The following is a 21,972-nucleotide window of genomic DNA, read 5'->3' on the forward strand; positions in this document are numbered from 1 at the left end:
AGGATTCGGCTTCCTGTGACTCTGCCAGGAGTTCTCTGGCTGTACCATGACCATGGCTAAATGCTGGTGTGCTATGTGAACTCAAGCGATGTCTGCTAGAAAATGTGCGAGTATGATGATGGCAATAAACATGGGGACACCCACGTCTGGGAGTAGTATGACCATGCTGACTGACATCTATAGATGTAGCAGATGGCTGTCTGCAAGGACAGCCCCTCATCCCTGCAAGATGATTCAGCAAAGACATTGCACAGTCCAGTGTGTCATTAAGTCTATCCAAGGAATCACACATATGGGGCATACACTTCTGTAGGTCAGCATTCACACCCAAATCATTCTCACTTTCTGTAGCATGGGTGTGCAGGCACAGGCTATAGTCTCCATGATGGCCCTATGCATACACTGTGCTGCAGCCAGTGATACCCCAATCTCATGGGGGAAGGTAACCATATCTACATCAAGCACCATTATCAACCCCCCTCCCAGTGGGGCTTCCCTGCCCATGAGTGCTACAGACATCTGAATGCCGAGTTCCAGCACACTTCCCAGATCTATAGTGCCTCCATTAACCTGTCCTTTCTCACAAGTGTGTCTATCCTGGGTATCCCCAGGCATACAGACTGTGTCCATAGTCTGTGTAAGGAAAGTGGTGGTCACACTACCTGTGTTATACACACACACTGCACCCCCCCCCGACTGTGCCAGTTCATCTCTGCCACCACTACCGGTGTGAGAGATCCTCCAGCATCAGGCAGGGAAAGTTCCATAATGCTGGTGCTGAATAAGAATTACCTGTGAATTCAGTAAAGCAAAAAATATCCAGTGGAAGTGTGAACCAGCACCACAACTAAACACGCAACTGATACCTGTAGAGCTATAAACTTGAGAGTGAATAATATCCCTGACCATACGTTGTGCAGACGGTCATGGCAGTTGGATTCCCAATGTATGTGTATACCGTAAGTCAGATAGATTTCAAGAAGTTTAGAGTGACTAAAATGTAAGGAGGACTTGAAACTACAGATACAATGAAATAGGACAAATGGGACTACATATTTGGGGCATCTGAAGCTGAAACACTCTGGGCCTTGTTCAGCTCTGCCATAACATCCAGCACTGCACTGTGAGACTCTCTGGAGGTGGTTCAGTTAATGGCCCATGATCTGTTGCTTTATTTTTCAATGCCAGAGCTTCTGTTCTGTGGGGGGCAGCAGGGATCATATCATAGTTATGATCCTGATCACCCACACCATTAACATTGCTGACAATGTCTGTCCAGGCAAGGTCAAGGAAGAGCTGTTCTGCAGCAAGGACAGCATAGGCTAGATTGATATCTACTGAATTAAGGCTGTTTGGCATATATTGAGCACTAAAACCAGCCCTCCTACATTAAGAAGGGCCTCCTACACCCTTGTAGCAGAAGTGTACAGCCCAGGACCCATTTGAATTGGGGATAGTTGGAAAAAGGCTCAGTATTGGGTTTTCCCATTGGCCAGTCTGTGTTAAAACATTTTAATTTTGTTTGTATTTAAGCACCATGTTTGTGCGGTTGTGCACTTCATTTGTCAGAGCTGCTCCGAGTCTGACAACTTAGCCAGAGAACTGGAGTGAATATAAACTAAATCAGAGGCATCCACTGTGATCTACAAAAAATAAGCATATTTAAAGCTTGCATTGCACTTTCTTGAACTGTATTCTGATTAATTGCTGTTGGTGCTTTGACTATTTTCTGCACTTGTAATTCTAGTAATGCTGTATCTCTTAGCATAGGCTAGGTTTAGGATCTGCTGAATCTAGGCTGTTTGGCATATACTGAGCACTAAACCCAGCTTTCTTATATTCAGAAGGCTCTCATTCACCCTTGCGGCAGAATTGTGCAGCCCAGGATCCATCTGAGTTGGGGATTGCTAGAAAAAGGCTCAGTATTGGGCTTTCCCATTGGCTAGTTTGTGTTAAAACTGTTTAATTTTGTTTGCATTTAAATACTGCGTTTGCAAGTAGCTGAGCACTGCGCAATGGGTTTAGAGCTGCCATGTATACACGCAAACGCTTAGAAACAAAAATTTTCCCTTGATACCTGCTAGTGAACCCTTTTTAGCTCCATTGCCTCTCTGTGAGAAATGCAGTTGCACACTGCTACCCAGCAAGCAACCTAGCTGTGCTTTCTAAAGTGCTGACGCAGTCTTCCACCCTTAGGCTTTCACAGAACAGCTTCCTTTGGTGGTCTTACAGGCAAATCCTGGTCCACTCTACCTACCCCCCCCCCAACTAATCAATACAATATATACCTGCCATAATGGACAGACAGTTTACCACCATTTCTCCAGCCATACTGATTGACATGGGTATCCTGAGACAATGTATCATGTAATCTGACAACCCCTTACTCCTAAAGCAAACAAATACAGTATGTGAGAGATGTAACTAAACCATGAAATTAGAATCAGTCCTCTCATGTAACAACAAACAAGACATACAACAGATTGTCAGCACACATACCTTCCCTCTCACACAAGAGAAGGTCAAGACACATAAACCTGCATATGCAGAGGTACTCACTAAGAGCCTACCAAAAGACCAGAGACCTCCCAAAACAGAATCCATCACCAAACATAACACACATATCAGTGTCTCAGCAATTAAGCCCCTAAGGCAAAACATCTCAAAACCAAATGTTTTGGTGATAGGCAACTCAATAGTGAGACACACAAATGTCCCCCTCACCAGGGTGAAAGACGAGAAAGTCATGGTCAACTGCCTGTCAGGCACTAAGATCCATCAAGTCACGCACACTTTCAAGTCACTCAGCAACAATTATCGTTATGACTCTGTCACAGTACACATTGTGTGAAAGAACCAAAGGTGGAGGTGTATCCATCTTCATTAAATCCAAACATACCTCAAGACTGGTGAAACAGTACTACTATCGTGAGCTACTCCATTTCCAGTTGACCACAGGAAAAACACCCTTCCACATAATCGCTAGCTACAAGAACCCACCCTGAACCCGGAGTAGCACACCACCTACCTGGATTTGCTAGAGTTGCTCAACATACAGCCAAACACCCTGGTCATGAGAGATTTCTACTATCCCTCCATCGACAGGGAGACCTACACGGGCACAAACACGATTGCTATGAGGTTCCTGGACTTTGTTAATTCAAATGCCCTGGAACAGCTGGTCTGGATCTCCAAGAAGCTCAAATGTCCTGGACCTAGTGCTCACCAGCATGAGGGGGGGAAATCACTGCACCACCCCCTGTGTATTGCTCTCCCTAGTAAGGTCAGACCATAAATCCATCTCGTTTGAAATTAAATTAAACCTGACATCCCCACAGGAGAAAAAAAAACTGAAAAATTTCTCCAAAGCAAACTATTACCTACTAAGCGATGATATAAAAAGTTTCAAAGTCCCTGCCAACATAGACAACAATGTCTCCCATACTAAGGAAAACACAATTGCCCTTTATAGTCACTTACATGCAGTGATTCAGCCATACCTAAGAGGAATAAAACCAGGTCTTCCCAAAGAACAAGCCACCTTGGTGAACTGTAAATATAAATAAGTTATGCAGCAAAAGAAAGAAACTGATATCTAAGAACAGGAAGGAACTATTCTCAACAGAGGAGGAATATCCTCCACAGCTTGAACAAGCAAATCAGGTACTGTGTTAGGTCCTCTTAGGCTAGCTAAGAGTCCAAATTAGTATCCTTAGCTAAAGACAATCATAAGACATTCTTTAGCTACATCCATAACCTGAGGGAATGCCCAGCTATGTGCCAAACTTACAGTAAATGGTACTACTCATACTGAACCAGAGGAAATTGCCAACCTATTAGGCAACAGATTTAGCAATAACTACACCCCCGTCTTCACCCGACATACCCCAAATCATTCCTGACACCAGTCCTCTACCTCTCTCCATGGCCAAAAACACAGCCTATATGGGACTGGATAAGATCCCAGGCTGCCTACTAAACAATTAAAAACAAGACCTAGCAGAACTACTTAGCACTCTCTTTAAACATATCCTGAGAACTGGCTTTGTCCCAGCAGAGTGGAAAACAGCAACAGTAATCCCTTTGCATAAAGGGGGGTCAAAAAACTGACCCTGGGAACTATCAACCCATAAACCTAACCAGCCTTATCTGCAAGGCCATGGAAAGAATCATCATGGACCTTATCCACAAGGACATATGCAACCTTCAAGCTCTTGACTCAACCCTGTTTGGCTTCATCAAGGGTATATCTTGCTTATTAGACCTGGTGGACTTCTTTGAGAATGTCACCAAAGCCACAGATGAGGGCAAAATGGTACATACTGCCTATCTCAATTTAGCCAAGGCTTGTGACACAATCCCCCATTCAGGTATCATAGAGAAACTCTCCCAGGTTAGGATTAACCCATACATTACCAGATGGGTAGCAAACTGTCTCACTGACAGAACTCACACTGTCAAAGCTGGGGAGTCTACCTCCACCAGTAGACCAGTTACCAACAGGGTACTGCAAGGATCAGTGCTGGGCCCTCCACTGTTTGAAATCTATTTCTCTGAAGTCCAGGTAAAGGTAGATGGTGTGTGGCTTACAAAGTTTACAGATGACTGTAAACCGGGTGCAATCACAGAGTCCCCCAGTGATGCTGAAATATTACAGAAAGGGCTGACACAGACACATGACTGTGCCAAACGCATGAACTAAACCTTAATGTAAAAAAAAAAAAAGCCTCATTATCCCCTTTGGCAAAGAAGTAGCTCCTGCTAATTATGATATAATAGCACCCGTCTAAGATCAAACTCAGTGGGGTGAGATAGATAAACTTTGATCACCATGTGTCCATAGTGGTAAGAAAAGCATTCTACATTGCACATCTCATAAATTAGTGCATCACATCCAAGACCAGGGAGGTTTTAGCAACACTGCCTTTTTCTTCTCTTTCAGCTGTTCCCGTTAGGGGTCACCACAGCAGATAATCTGTTTCCATTTCTTCCTGTCCTCTGCATATTGCTCTGTCACACCAACCACCTGCATGTCCCCTCTCACCACATCGATAAAACCCAGCCACTGAGGATGCAAACCCAGCCACTGGGGATGCACAAGCCAGTGTATTTCTTCATGCTGGTCCTAAGCCCGGATAAATGGGGAGGGTTATGTCAGGAAGGGCATCTGGTGTAAAACCTCTGCCAGATAACATATGTGGACAACAATACAGAGGTTTTAGCTCCACTGTACCTGACCCTTATCAGACCACTCATTGAGTACAATGCTCCCTTCTCTATGCACCTCACCAGACACCTGCAGCAACTGGAGAGACCATAAAGCTTTCTTTCCAAGAGAATCCAGGGCCTTCAAAACATGACATACATGGAAATACTGAAAGCCCTGTTACTGTACTCTATTATACAGGCTGCTGAGAGGTGACCTGTGCCTGACCTACAGAGCAGTCTCGAACTCTACCCTACTGGAATTGCTGTAAATCCGCAAATTAAATGGGATAAGAATAACTCGTTCCAGAGATCTCAGCCTAGCCTGTGAGATCAACAGAACATGCTGAAGAGACAGATATATCTCCCAGCGATTACTGATCCTCTAGAATAGGCTCCCACTCCTTGTGAAGTAGAACTCCTCAATGACCCTATTCAAGCACAACCTTGACAACTGAATAGGTGACCATAAATTCATCCCGGGGATGGCACCTATGTCCCTCATGGACAGGCCAGTCGGTGCTGATCACAGTATTACTCTGCTAACAACGACCATCTAAATGTGATCAATAAGGGTACTCAGGTTTTTACATGGCTAGGCTTGCAAAGATCCTAAAGCCATTGGCCTAGTAACCTCCTATGACCTATGAGCAAAGAGCCTGCAGTAATGTCTAATTCTCAGCATCTGGAAACTTTGTCTTGTGGGCAGATGTAGATAGGTCACCAGACAAAGCAGTTTGTCTCTTTGTGCCCTGTTTTTAGGGATAGCTGGGTTGGTAAGGAAAATCAGAAGAACAACCAGCCTTGTTCTTACATGGTCCTTACAAACAATTGCAATATTACATACATTATGCTGTACTTGTGCCTGACACTTAAATGTCTACCTACAATCTTTATGTAAATGTCGGGCATGTATATATACTGAGCACATATTCCCCACAAAACTAGAACATATTCCACACAGAAAACAAAGTGGTGCAACTGAACAAAAATGCATGACCATTACAATGCAGTGTTACTAAGACTGTGGCTACTGACATGCATGCAAACACAAAACACTAAAATGGTAATGAACAGTCCTCTTGAATCTGAGCTCAGGGGTGTGCCTCCCATCTACCATAATAATTTTGCAGGATCCTGCATTCAGTACACATGAAATCTCCCGATTTAAGACACTTCTGATCAACACATTTAAAAGTACTGACAAGCAGATATCCCTTAGCTGCAGCAGGGTATATATCAGTCCGAAGCTACTGCTGTACAAAGAAGTGGATTTGTAAGAAGTAGAAATTACCTTAAATAAATCAGATATTTTCACTCAAAAATATAAACCTCAGCAAAATTCATATTCCATAACCATGTTTTTCTTCCATAGCATGATAAGGCTCTGAGCTTCTCTCATCATACTCATATTGTGTAAAATTCATCCCATGCTCAATGATGATGCTACTAAGAGCTCAGCTCATTATCATTTCTGAATCGCTCAATTTATCCAATGAACGCACTTGGTAAACATTGCGCAGATTTTTAACTGCAAGTGATAGTGGCTGCTGGTTCAGTTCCAGTTCTCATGGATACACTCTAAAAGACTTGCTAAAGTAATTAATATTTTTGTTTGAGCCAAGCATACTCTTGTGTATTCACAACATAACATGAACTTCAATTTTTTATTGTATATGTACCTCACTCTCTTACCACCCCTTTGCTGCAATCCTCTCTTTTAAATACATGTATTTGCATTATTATTTTGTTTCTCTTCATTTCTTTTATTATTGTATGCAGCAACAAAGCACCCTGCACCCATCTCACCAGCAAGGTGTACTGGTCCCCTATAGGTGGCAGCAGCAGTACCACCACCACTGGAAATATTCAGTACATCTGGGTCCCTGCCTGCCATGGTTGCCTCCACACCCTCTGCCCTACCTGCATCACCTGCATTAGGTAGCCCTGCACTGGAAACTGGTACAATTGTACATTACTATAGCAGTGCGAGTGGATGTGACACTACTGTCACCCAATGGCAGCTGGACAAGTTTGTAGGGGATATCATATACAGCAGACTGGATGTCTGTGTTGTCCACATGGAGACCATGCTCTGAGAACTCACTGAGTTGCGTCCCTGACTGGCTTCACCTTCTGAGCTAGTCCCCAGTCGTGACAATATTCAGGAAGATTATTAATCTTCCAGTGGGTCTTAGCTAGGAGAGACTGCAGCTGCTAACACCAATCCTATCCCAAAATCTGGTGTTGCCCTTCCTTTTGTGTCCATGCCCTCCATTGTTTGTTTTGCAATGCTCCCCTTACCACTGTCTTCAGTCTGTTTTTCTGATTCTCCTTCACCACTGTGTTTTTCCTCCCTCATAGTGTAGCCCCACACCCTGTCAGTCATGCCTGTCTTTCCCTAATACAAACTTTCCTTTCTCTTAAGAAAAAAAAAAAAAAGAAAAGAAAGTATTTGCCTCTCACCCCACCTCCATTATTCTCATTTCTTATTTGCTTGACTTCTGTTCTACCTTCTGCATTTTTCTCCTTATTATCTCTTATCTATATTCCAACTTCCAATTTTTAATCTGGTAAAAAACAGATAAAAACTCTACACACATGGCCAAAAATGGAATCTAAATCACCTACACTTTTTTGACTTACTGCGTGTGACAGGTCTCTATGAGCACATTAATGCCCACATACAACTGACAAGAAATGGCATTGCTCCTTGTATAACAACAATAAAGTCCAACTGGTGTCATGTCCTATGTATATTTTAGCTAGTCTGCCATCAATTGTGTAAATGAACGGAGTGTCACTGTATGTCAGCTCACAAATTCAAATTATGGTAAAGATTATGTTTTTAGTCTGACTGCTTCCATGACTCTACTTGTTCATGAAATGTAGGGTCACAGTTTGCAGAGTAGGGGGGCTCAATTTCCCTCAAGGTTGTATTTTTTTCACCTTTCTGCTTCCATTCTGCAAATGTGTAACATTCCCTTTCTATATGCTTCCATGACACTTTCAGTGCGAGTACATCTCTTGCTCATCTTGTAAGTGCAATGCTGGGCACAACATCACTGAACAGGGCATGGGTCCAAATCCTGTGAGGCCTGTCTTTTTGTTCTGATTCCATTATGCAAATGTGTAACATTTCCCTGCTATATTCCTCAGTGAGAGCTTCAGAAGGATTCCTTCAGCAGAACACCTCATAAATGAGCTGTTTAGAGTATCTGAACAGTATGCAGGCTTCCTATCGCCTCAGGATTGTAGGCATGTTCTTTCAGGGTATTTGCATCATAGTACAGTTCCAGTGATCAAACACTGCTGATGTCACAAATGATTTCAGTCTATACATAGGTTCATAGGTAGGTACCAGGCTATCTGCCCTAGGGCATTTATAAGCCTAGCCAGAATGTGTTGGCTTTCGCCTCCCTTTTAGACTAGATTCCTGAGCCTCTGTCCAGCAGGGCCATAGAAGTGATCCCAGGAGTAAATTTACAATTTCCCATCCACTCATCAAGATTTCTCTTGAAGAGGGTCAGCAAGGGGCTCTGCCTAACATGGACTGGGATTCTATTCCAGAGCGAGGGAAGCCTTTGGGATATGAATCTATCCCTCCAGCATGTCCTATTTATTGTTCTGCCAAGGTTTAAATCCCTGGAGCGTGTAGCTCTAATGAATTTGGTTTTCTTGAGGTGGAGCATGTCTAACAATTCCGGGTTAGATATGGCCTTGTATGTCAGGCAGAGATCGCCTCTGAGCAGGCGGTAAACAACTGAGTAGAGCTGGAGTTTCTTTAGTCAAGCTGCATAGGGCATCTGTTTGAGGCCCACGATCCTCTTGGTGCGGTATTTTTGAGGTCTCTCCAGCTGTTGCAGGTGTCAGGTAAGGTACATCCCAAATGGGGCATTGTACTCAATTATGGGCCTGATGAGCGATGAGTAGAGGGGCACAATGACCTCTCTTGATCTTGATGTGAACCCTTTTGTGATTAGGTGAGCTATATAGAAGGTTTTTCTAACCACTTTGGCAATCTGATTGTCAAAGAAGAGGTTACTATCTACTTGGGTCCCCAGATCCCTAATTACTGCTTTTGTGTACTATGCCTACCTGTGCGCTTTTCACACTTTTCAGTTCAAATAGTTCGCTTTGCTATCTGTCTGTATGTATCATACCCTCTTCTCCACTATTTTCTACATTCATAGATTTGTCAACACCCTCCTTTGTAGTCTTGTGCCCCTTATTTGTGTGCTTCTGTAGCTCTACTACTGACTCTACAGTCATACTTTCATCAGACTTCTACTTCATCCACAACATATTCTCTGCATTTATATAATGGAGGTAGAACATCAATGTGCACACAAACACAATCAAATGTGCACATGGTTTTGCGCTCACTACATGAGAGGCTCATGCTCTTTTAAGATTTACTACAGCTGCTCATCCATTATTGCGGCCGCAGGTAGGTCCAACACTATCTTCATGAAAGTCCATATCGCATCCATAACAAGAAGCAGCTCATTGCATACACTTATGCAGCTGCAGCATTTCTAACGAGCTTTCATTGCACCAACATAGTAAACAGTGTTGACTTGGCCACGATCTCAGACCCAATGTTTCAGAATCTCCAGTATTATTCTGCATGTATTGTTCCCACAACTTCCATTTATTTTTATGTACAGAAATTTGCTTCTTCCCTTTTCTAAAAATTCTGCCTCTCGTTCTTTTATTTCCTTTACAATACTCAATGCTTCAGTTAAAGCTGGTTTAGATTTTGATTTCCATTTTCTAGTAATTGTTTTTTGGAAGTCAAGAGTATTAAATTTAGTAATGTCTAAGCAATTGAATTCCTACACCCCATCTCAAAAAAATAATTCCCTTAGTTACAATCATTTCTTACCCCCAACATTTCTGACAAGTACCCTGTAGGACATTTTTAAAATCTACCAGCTTGTTACATTCCCAAAGCCCATCCTCCCAGTTACCTGTCTTTGTCATCACACCTCCAGCATTTGCCATAAAAAACACTTCTAAGCAAAAATCCTAAACCTTCTAGACTTTGTTGCGGACTTGGAAGCTATATACATGTCATATCATTGTTCCTGTGCATATTGCCTTTCCATTTTCTATTCCCAATCTTTTCTAACCTCCTCTGATTAAATCTTAGCTTTACCATGCAATATTTTACATGCCATACCAATTTTCCCTGTTTAACAGTAACTTCTGTGCTAGGTTCATCTACAAACTCTACCAGAGCTGGTCTTTCATTTAGCAATCCACATCTCCTTCTTTTTGTCTATACTCATCAGTCTCTAGTAAGGAAACCAGTCTCTAAACTGCAGTGCAAATTTCTGCTTGGCCAGACCCTTCTCTATTACCTTTCCCCCTCTAGTCATTTACTCCCAATATCTTGGTTCCTTTGCCAGTTTTCTCCAGAAAATTCAAGCCCCCCTCTTGCACACTATCTATACCCCTACTTGCAGTCATCCTTATTGGAAAAATTTCTCTGTTGTGTGCTGGCTTTCTTTTACTTTATGAATATAATATTCTGAACAGCTGATGCTATTCTCAGGAACCTGCATCTCAAATCATACTCTTTCCTTACTTCTTGAACTCCCACCTTCTTCATCATCATCCCTTTCCGCCTTTACTTATAAACTTTTGCTTGTGTTATGTGCATGAGCTTTAACTGCTTAGCCCTAAAATATCACTTGATATCAGGTAATCGTAAATCACCTTGCTCTATGTGGAGAATCAATTTATACCACTTAAATTTTGCTCCCTTCCCTTCCTAAACAATTTCCTAACTCTTTATTAATTATGGCCAACAATTTCTCCTTTAGTTAATAAAATTATAACAGCCCTGCATATAAAACGAAAGGGACTAGAAACATTTTCAATGCTTATATTGTGCTATTCATAAAAAAGTCAAGAGCTTCCAGCTTCTCAATTTTTGTATTATTTTTTATTTAGTCTCTTCCCACATATCCTTAGCTGCCATAACAGAATCCATTTTAATCCACATACCTAAACACATTATTTTACCTTGTCCTGACAGATACAGGTATAGCTGAACCAATTCATGTATCGTTACAGTTTTATATTCAGAAAAGACTTGAAACTGTCTCAAAATGTCCCACAACACCAAAATATCCTTTTTTTGGATTTATCAAAAATAAAGTAATATAATCTAAAAATAATAACTTTTCTTGATTACCATATTAGTTATATCCTTGAATTTATGAGTCCCTTATTTTCTTTCCTAATGGCTATAATACAAAACAAATAAAAATGAGCAAGGAGAACACATGTGCCTTGTTCCACTGTTCAAACACAGCTTGTTGGAGTGGAACCTCCCCACCTTAATTCTTACTTTTGACCCTTAATATATCCTCTTAATTACTCTTTTATTCTGACAGGGAATAGAAATTATGCCACTGCCCTATTCATAATAGCCAACCTGACCCTACTGAATGCATTTTGTGCATCAAAAACACCAACAATAGCAGCATTTTCTTACATTTTGTTTCCCTCTGGGTCATATCTGTTTTATTAATGTTGTCAAATGTTTGTCTCCTCTCCACAAAACCACACTGATCCATATCTATCGATTTTGGCAACAAATTTATCATTTTCTTAGTTAGCATAGACAAACACATGTATCCAAGGATGTCTTCTAAATAGCATAAAACATGACCGATCAGGCCCTTTGGGATTGCTATTCAACTGTAGCCTCCAAACAGGCTTTGTGCCTCATAAATGGAGAACAGCAACAGTCATTCCTCTGCAAAAACATGGGCCATCTACAGACCCTGGAAACTACAGACCCTTAAGTCTCACTAGTCTTATATGCAAAGTCATGGAAAATTATCATAGAAGTGATCGATAATGATATAGTAAACCTCCAGACATTGGACACAACCCAGTTTGGTTTTGTCAAAGGCAGGTCATGCCTACTCAAGCTGGTGGACTTATTTGAGAAGGTCACCAAAGCAATGGATGAGGGCAAAATGGTTCACACTGCCTACCTTGACCTGGCCAAGGCATATGACACAATACCCACTCAGGCATTGTTGACAAACTCAAGAGGTTAGGCACAAACCTGTACATCACCTGGTGGACAGCCAAATGGCTCACAGACAGGACCCAGGAAGTTAAAATTGGGGAGTCCACCTCTACAAAGAGGCCAGTCACAAGTGGAGTCCCTCAGGGATCAGTCCTTGGACCACTCCTTTTTGGCATTTACTTCTCTGAAGTCAAGGCCAATGTCAATGGTCTGTGGCTGACTAAATTTGCAGATGATTGCAAATTAGGAGCTGTCATTAAATCCCACACTGACACAAATGTTTTCCAGGACGGGCTGACACAGACAAACAACTGGAGTCAGAGCCACAGACTAAACCTAAATGCCAAGAGATGCACAACAGTATCCTTTGGGACGTCATCCACCCCTGGTAACTACCATATTGACAGCACACCCCTAAGAGGTGACCCAGTAGTCAGACACTTGTAGACACATATAGACAGTAATCTAACCTTTGACCATCACGTGACTACAGTAGTGAGGAAATCATTCTATGTTGTGCAACTTAAAAACAAAGATATGGCATAATGATCCAAGGAAGTCATTGTTCCACTGTATTCAGCATTCATCAGACCTATCATTGAGTAGAATGCCCCCTTTGGTATGGACCTAACCAGGCATATCTAACAAATGGAACGTCCACAGTGGTTCCTCACTAAAAGAGTGCAGGGTGCAAGTAAAATGTCCTATGCAGACCGCCTCAAGGTCCTATTCATGTATTCTATCTCCTACAGGCTGTTGAGAGATCTATGCCTGGCATACAGGGCATTGTCAGACCCCACTCTGCTGGACCTTCTGCATATGAGCAAAGCAAACAGCACCAGAATTACCCATTCTAAAGACTTAAACTTGCCTGTTATATAAACAGGACCTGCTGGAGAGACAGGTATGTATCCCAGAGACTACCCAGCCTTTGGAACAGGCTCCCCATTAATGTGAAGCAGAGTTCTTCCCTAAACCAATTCAAGTGTAACTTGGACAACTGGATGTGGAACAGGAACTTTATCCCTGGCACTGCACCTATATCTCCAATAGAAAAGGCAACTTGTAAATGTTTCATCTCCCAGGACCCTGCTTACACTTATCAATGGTACCATAACTTGTCAGAGATTTGGGATGCATGGCTAGGCTTAAAAAGGCCCTTGTGGCTGTTAGCCTAGTAAACACATATGAACCTATAGTCTCGTTTCTTAAAAAAAATAAATAAATAACTTTATTGAATTATCATTTGTGACATAGGCAAACTTACATTTATATAGAAGTAATCAAACCATACTAACAAGTTTACATTTACAAACATTCTACATTATTCTTTACAATATAATCAATCCCACATTACATAAATTGATCAGTTCTGGCCTTCCCATGTACCTTAATCCTCATTCCTCCTCCAAAACATTTTTCTACATGTATTGTTATCACGATTTCCATTTCTTTTCTTTGCAATTTACTCCTATCCATTTCTGAAGATTCCACAGACTGTTCTTTTATCTCTGTTACAATATTCACTACTTTAACTATGGCTGGTTTAGACCCTGATTTCCATTTTCTATTAACTGTTTTTTGGCAATCACCAAAATTAAACTTAACAAGGCCTTATTATGCCTCAGTAATTCAAAAATCCTGTATCCCAGCTCAAAAACACTTTTTTCTTAGTTATAGCCATTTGCTTGCCCAGTATTCCTGACAGAGTACTCTGAGTCTACCAATTCATTACACTCCAAGAACATATGCTCCTAGGTACTTTTTTCTTCCCCATTACATCTCCAGCATTTGCAATCTACCCGAAAAAAAAATATTCAGAGTTGCATGTGGTATAAAAGTACCTATGCATACACTTCCAGGCAAAAATCCTAAATTCTCTAGATTTTGTTGCATTTTTTCATATATTTGCATATGTCCTCCCCATTGTTTCCTTGTGAATTTCCAATCTAATCTCTAATTTCAATCTTTCGTGACCTCCTCTGATTGATTCTTATAATGTGGTATATTTCATATGCCCTTCTAATCAGCCCCCTTTTTAACAGCAGCTTCTGTTCTAGATTCAACTAAATATTCAACCAGTGCAGGTCTTTCATTAAGGATTTCCCTCTCCCTTTCTCTTTGCCTATACTCTGATATCAATCCCTGACAGTAAGGCAATTTCTAGCCTGCAGTCCAAATGGCTTTTTGGCCTCTTTCCCATTCTATTACCTTTCCCCTCTCTAATTATATGTTTCCAATACCTTGGTTTCTTTGAAAGCACCCTCCAATAAATGCTACCCCCCTCTTGCCCACTATTTTGTACCCCTAATTTCAGTCACCCCTATCAACAGACTCTTCCTTCTCCATTCTCATGTTGGCTTAATTCTTATTATAATTTCTGCTGCTTTATGAATATAATATTTTGCATGACTGTTGTTCTCTTTAAAGATCTACACCCAAAATCCCACTCTTTCCTTATTTCTTGAAATGCCCCCTGATTCATCATCATCCCTTTGTATTTTGAATTGTAGCTTTCTGCTTGTGTTATTATACGATGCTTAACTGTGTATAGTCCTAAACCTCCTTGTTCTATTGGAAGGATCAACTTATCTCACTTTACTCCTGCCCTCTTCCCCTCCCAGATAAAATCCTCCAACTCTTTATTAATTACTATGCATAACTTCTCCTCTGGGTGATATAAATATGCCTGTCCTATGTATAAAACTAGAGAGACTAAAAACATTTTTACTGTTTGTATCTTGCTATCCATATCCATAGGCAAGATCTTAATGTTTCTCAGTTTTTGTATTATCTTTTGTTTAGTCTCTTCCCACATCCTTAGCTGTCACAACACTGTCAGGCACAAAATATCATCATCTGCAAATAAAGCCAACTTTTCTTGAGTATCATACCAATTATATCCTTGAATTTCTGAGTCCCTTATATTTGTTGCCAGTGATTCTAAATGCAATGCAAATAACAAGGGAAAAAAGAATACCCATGCTTATTCCCTCTGTTCAAACACAATTTATCAGAAAGGAACCCCCTCACTTTGATTTTTGCCTCCAATCCTTCATACATCCTCCTTCTTCTTCTTTCAGCTTTTCCCGGTTAGGGGTCGCCACAGCGGATCATCTGTCCTCTCATGATTGGCAGTGGAGTTTTTACGGTGTCGAGTTGCCATCCCGGTGCCCAACCTTCCACAGAAGGCACACACGCATGCACACACTCACACCTAGGGCCAATTTAGAGTGTCCAATCCCCCTACTGCATGTCTCTGGGATGTGGGAGGAAACTGGAGTACCCAGAGGAAACCCATGCGACCACAGGGAGGACATATTTAACCTTATTATTATTATATCAAGAAATGCAAATGCTTCCATTGCCCTACTCGTAAAATCCCAGCTTACTCTGTCAAATGGTTTCTCTGCATCAAGACCTACCACCAACAGTGGTATTCTCTTACATTCTACTTCCTTCTGGATATTTATTGTTCTATTAATCTTGTCAAATGTTTGCCTTCCCTCCACAAACCACAGTGATCCATATCTATTAATATTGGTAATACCTTTACTATTATTTTAGCCATTATAGACAGAAACACTTTATAATCATGGTTTAAAATTGAAATTTGCTAATATGAAGCTGGATATGATGGGTCTTTATAGCCTCAGTATTTCAGTCACCACAGCTTTTTTCCCAGGATGTTGGTGCTTCCTCTCCTTTTAAAATACTGTTAAATATATGAAAAACCTTCTAGATCTTTATCCCTTTCTTCTCTCATAGCTTCTAAACTTCTAGTGGAATTCCATCCATTCGTGAAGGCTTTCTTGTAGATTGGCTATACATCACCATTTTTACCTCATCTCCTTCTATCTTAACTGCTAATTATTGAGCCTCATCTACCTCTAACCTTGACATATTTAAATCCTCCAGAAATATTTCCATTTGTGCATTTTCTTGATTTCCCCACTTCTCTGCTTTATATATTTTTTTATAAAATTTCCAAAATATCTCTAATACCTCTATGGTATCTTTTGTTATTTTTCTTGTTACAGGCTGCCTAAGTTTGGTAATAACCCTTTTACTTTCTGTTGCCTAAGTTGTTGTGCCAAAAGTTTTTGTGCTCTGGAGTTATCAAAAAAAAAAAACAGCTGTTTAACAGCAATCAAACATTTTATAATCTTGGTTTAAAATTGAAATTAGTCTACATAAAGCTGGGTAATAAAGCTGCTGCAGCTTTCTTCAAAGATGCTAGTACTTCTTTCTCCCCCTTTTAAAATACTGTTAATAAATCCTTCCATATCTTTATCATCTCCTCCCCACTTCCAGACGTACTTCACAGGAATACCATCTGTTCCTAGAGATTTTCCTGTTGATTGATTATGCCTTAACATTTTTAACTTATCTCTTACTATTTTAGTTATTAATTTTTCAAACTCATATTCCTCTATCCTTGGCAATATTAAGTTTTCCATAAATATTCCCATTTCTGCCTTTTCTTGATTTTCACATTATGCTGCTTTACACACATTTTCATAAAAATCTCTAAAATATCTTTAATACCTCCATAAAATCTATGGTTTTATTTTTGTTACAGGCTATTTAAGTTTACTAAAAATCCTTTCTACCTTCTGTTGCTTAAGTCTTTCTGTTGCTTAAGTCATTGTGCTAAAAGTGTTTAAATGTATATTATCCAAATACTCACTTATTCCCGTTTAGCACATTGCAGTTGCTCTTCTTCTTCTTCTTGTTCTGTGAGATTCCCCTTTTTCTGAAATAATTTAACCTTTGTCATTCCCTCTAAATACATCTTTTCACTTATCACTACCACTACGGACTGTTAATGTTTCAGTCCCTTCCTTTTCAAATGCATAATAAAATCCTTTTCATTTTATCCCACTTACTAGCTATCTCATCTTAAGAAATTTCTGTTTTCCCCTACTAACTCTCAGTGTCTCATTTTTACTACATTCCATTCCATCTTTATCTTAGTTTTTATTAGTGCATGACCTGAAACAGTTACTGGATGTGTGTGCCCTTATTATATCCAGTCCAGCCCAGTTCCTGTAACTTGGGGAGTAATATGTAAATTCTGTGAGCTCCTACTATTAGATTGTTATATTTTCCCGTCTAGATCTCCCTGATACATCCTCACTATTTCAAATCAGGTTCTAATGCCCAAGCACAAATAATTTTTCCCAGTGAAAGCAAATTATTTCCCCCAAAATTCTCTAATAGCAATTTTAGATGGAATATAAATACATGCCAGCATAATATTCTTCCCTGCCAATAATCACTTGCTACCACAAACCCACCATTATCCTTTTTTCCTCTTCTGTGAATAGCAGAGGCCCTCTAGCAATCAGGTTTATTACTGCCCTTTTTATTTGTCCCTAAAATTCTTCTGAATGACCACCATAAAATCCTTCCTTTTGTCTAGTTCACACACTCATTTCTATCTAAACGTGTCTCCTGCAACACTTCCATTTACCTTGTACACTTAATTTAATTCAATACTCTTTACTTTTTGCCTACATCTGTACGGCCATTCACATTCCCTCATAATACAGGCAGTGTAGCCATTATGTTAGAAAGCTATTAATCCCATTTATCATACATTATAGTGCTTTTAAATGTATATTTCCAACTTTTAGTTTCAATCCCCAGAGAGATGGATGGCAGTCTGATCACAAATGGTTGTGTCTTCTCATCTCCATTTGAATCTATATTACGTTTTTCAAGATTGTTGCTTTAGTGAAAACAGACAAAAAAAAACTAAATAGATTTTCAACATCCTCATCCCTCTTTAACTACAGAACAAGCATGCAGAACTGTGTACATTAAGTTCCAAGTGTTATTACCACCACAACAGTGAACAATAAAATGAAAATGCAGTACACTGACAATCTAAATATCTTATAGGTGCATTTATCTCTTATCCTCTTCTGGGGCACACCTCATATTGGCTAAGGGGAGATGAAGCAACAAACTTTTTGAGAGGTTCAAAACTGTGCGTGTAGAAAACGAAGGATTTTTTAGGTGAGCTCAACTATTACAGTCTTCCTCAGGGGGACACATCAAATTAGGTAAAGGAAAACAGCTGTCAGTCTTCCATCTCCACAATGAGAAACATTGTTTTACATAATGTGGAATGAATGGGCAAAATATGGAACTCTTGCTAATCACTAGGAAGGTCACAAAATGGTTAAACACTGTTGCTACATGCTCAGAAAAAGGTCTTTTGATGAATTAATGTGATTCAGTATTACTTACCACAGATGCTTCTTAAAATATTATAAGAAATATGTGATAAACCCTTTCAATGGACAAATAACATGGAGCATGGGATTTTTCTTTTATTATTGTTTAAGAGAATGAGAAACTGTTCTTTACAATTTGGTACACTTAAGATGTATGAGGGGGAATGCATATCCCTGAGGAAAGGAGTCTGAGATAAAAATGTTGTGTGAAAAGGTTAAAGAATGATGGACCCAAGCATTCCATCCAGTGTACAAGCCTATCCCAAAATAATGTCTAATATTAGCAGTAAAATATTTCATAGCACCTTTGCTTTAAGAATATCACAGAGAAAAGACATTGTTAATATCCCACCATATGAAACACTCAGAAAGCACTGTACCTTCAAGTGTAAACCTTCCTCGTTTACTGACAGGTGTATCCTCATCTTCCTCCTCCTCCTCCTTTCTTTCTCTAGGTGCAAAACCAAAGTTCAATGTAGTAGCAGTAATAACATCCCCTTCAGCTACGTTACTGATCTGTTCCTCTTCTGTCACTACATAGTCTTTTTCTGCTGTACTTAAATCAACTGAGTTCAAATTAAGAGAAGGTGATCTATTCTCTGCTACTGCAAGGAGGGTGGATTGCTTGGAAGGCAGGGTCGTCAAAGATGATTCTGACAGCACAGGTTGAATATGAGAAACACTGTTTTCAGCAGAACTACATTCAGCAGTCTGATCTTTGCTCATGCCATTATGAGTAAGTACATTCACCTGGACAACTTGATCACTTTTCATCACATGTTGACCCATCAGATTAGCCAGAATATCTTTGCAGCTTGTAGACATGTCAACCATATGCAAACTGTCTGCGGCAGAGATAAGTCTACTGAAATTGTATTTGCCTGGTGGCAGTTTCCCTGAGTACATCATTTCCAACAGTAAAGTGAACTCTTCTGGACCAACCACTGCCGAATCAATTGAGATGGTTTCAGTGTTCTGTAGCAGGGATTTAAAAAGTGAGCTGGAAGAGGCCAGGACCAACTTGTGTGCTTTGAATTGTCTGACTCCAATGAGAATGGTGCAGTCACTGAACTGCTGTTTCTTCTGCAGCAAATGCAGCTGCTGGAGAAGCTTCTTGCTGTAGTTTGGGAGCTCCATTATTCTAGTTTTCACCCAATAGATGTGTCACATTTTTCATTAAGACTCGCTCCTTTCTGTTAAAAAAAGCATAAAAAAATAACCCATGAACAATACAGATAAATCTTCATCCAATGGAAATTCTGAACTCAGGTTTTTATAAAACAGCACCTGTAAATAGTAAGAAATGTTGATATTTATGCAGTCTGGTTGTGTGGTGTAGATGGATTCAAGTTCAGTACATGGCTCAGGCAAGAAAATATTGAAATCTGTGGCTGATATCAGTTCCCTCATCTTAATGACTGATGCACACTAAGCTGATTGCAACCATGACACTAGAGGCTTGCAGAGTAACAAAAACATCCACAGACCAGGTATATAACCTTGAAAATAGCTCTCATTAACATGTAGGCAGAACACTGACTCAAACAGGGAGGGTGATGCAGGCCCCTATGGTGATGTGGGTGTTCACAACAGCCACCAGCAGTAGGGTTAGACATAATAAGAAATATCCCCATATCCTTCATCCAAAAGTATGAAAGCAAAAGGAAAGAGTCATGTAGTTCCCTTATCTGGGGATATTAGGGTCTTTATTGAAATGAGTGGTGATGGCCCTCTCTTTGCTCACCTCTTGCTTGCTCCAGTAGTACCCACTGCATTCAAGAATGAATGGGTTCAAGACCTACAGGATGGGGTTGATGGTTTACAGGCACAAGGGGAAAATGACTTAAAAATATTTTTCAAATTTAACTGGAGATTTTGTAAATGGTTAATCTAAATTCAATTACTGTACCAGTGGGCTACCATATACAGAAATCAGAAGCTCAACACAAACTTACAAATTGATCAAAGCATGGCAAAACTGACTTTGTTTTAGCAAACTGCAGTTTATTTTTCATTTGTTTTTTTTTTCTAAATGCACTGTTATAACAGATAAATAAATAATGTACACAGAAGTACAGCACAGAGAAAGTCAGGATCATATTGTTTACTTCCATAACTGTCCTAATACAGACAAAAAAAGAAAACATATTCAATTCTATGTGCAATAAGGGGCTTTTAATGGGATTCATTAAGTATACTACTCCAACCAATACAATTAATTACTTCTTTCTTTGTTAAACCAATTTTATTGAAATAATATTGATCAGACAATAAACCTCAGAAAAATTGAACAATTTTAAATATATATAAAAATAAACATTCACAAAATTCATCTGTTACTAAACAACTATTTACATAAACGTTCACCATAAGAGTAAAATAAATGTACAGTTGTATTTACAAGATTTTAGATATTTATAAGATTATTAAACTATTTTTCTAATAGATTGTATATTTTGTTCTAGGAATTAGGTATAGTCTTAGTGTTAGTGGATCTAGATTCAATGGTAAGCATTTCCAAGTGACAAACATCAGAAAGCAAATTTTTAAATTCTTGTATTGAGGGAGAGGAAGTAGATTTTCAATTCTTTGTAATTGTCTTTCTGGCAACAGATAATATGGACCAAATTAATGGATAGTTGGAAACACTAATACAAGCAGGAACCGGTGTGTTGAATAAAACCAGTGATCTGGATAACGTAAAGTTGTCTGTAAAAATTGCTTGTAGAAAAATATTAACTTCTTCCCCAAATTTTTTTAATACTATACATTCAAAAAACATGTGGAACCAATCGGCATTTAATTGCATTTTACATCTCCGACATATCACATCTTTTTTGCTAATTTTACTCAAAGTAAGAGGATTGATGAATGATCTATATAAATACTTCCATGTAAATATTCTCCATTTAAAAGATGATGTAGTTACACTAGCTGATTTAACTATATTTATTTTGTCATTGTTCGTAGGAAGTTAGTCAATGGAACTACTTTCTCCTAATCAATAACCATCAGGTAAAATATATATATCCTTTTTATAGCTTTATATATATGTGAATGTTTGTTTTTAGTAGGGGAAATGTTTTGTATTGACAATATCATATATTGTATTAAACTGGGCATTACTTGTTTATTTGAAGACGGCATCAAGTCGATTTTGTTTAGTATTTATTTCCTTCCTTCCTGTAGGTCTAACCAGAAACATGAGTCAAATTGGAAATCAGCCTTAAGTGTATCTATTGATTTCAAATTATTATTTGACATCTGATACCAAAAAAGTAATTGTTTTTGTTGAAAAAAAAGGTCATTTTAGTAAATCTGAAGAAAAAAGGATTCCTTGTGAATATGCTATGGAAAAAAGGAGAAATAACAAATCCTTATACAAGCTAAATTTAAGAATATAATTTTTATTTAAATTTAAAAGAAGTGTTAAGTAGTTACTTTTGAAATTCTGAGAAGAAGATACTG

General features: G+C 39.3%; 1 protein-coding gene across 1 annotated transcript in view; it reads right to left on the reverse strand.

Moving 5' to 3' along the window:
* The window catches only part of ZBTB40 (zinc finger and BTB domain containing 40), a 919,023-nt gene that overhangs the window by 777,224 nt on the left and 119,827 nt on the right, over window positions 1–21,972 (reverse strand). Inside the window, exon 2 of the mRNA XM_044060434.1 lies at window positions 18,885–19,697. Within this exon, the coding sequence (XP_043916369.1) occupies window positions 18,885–19,641 (757 nt within the window). The 5' untranslated portion in view covers window positions 19,642–19,697. The remainder of the gene's footprint in view (window positions 1–18,884; window positions 19,698–21,972) is intronic.

Source organism: Protopterus annectens, chromosome 2.part0, assembly GCF_019279795.1.
Source record: "Protopterus annectens isolate FY-2018-M chromosome 2.part0, PAN1.0, whole genome shotgun sequence".
Taxonomy (NCBI): Eukaryota; Metazoa; Chordata; order Ceratodontiformes; family Protopteridae; genus Protopterus; species Protopterus annectens.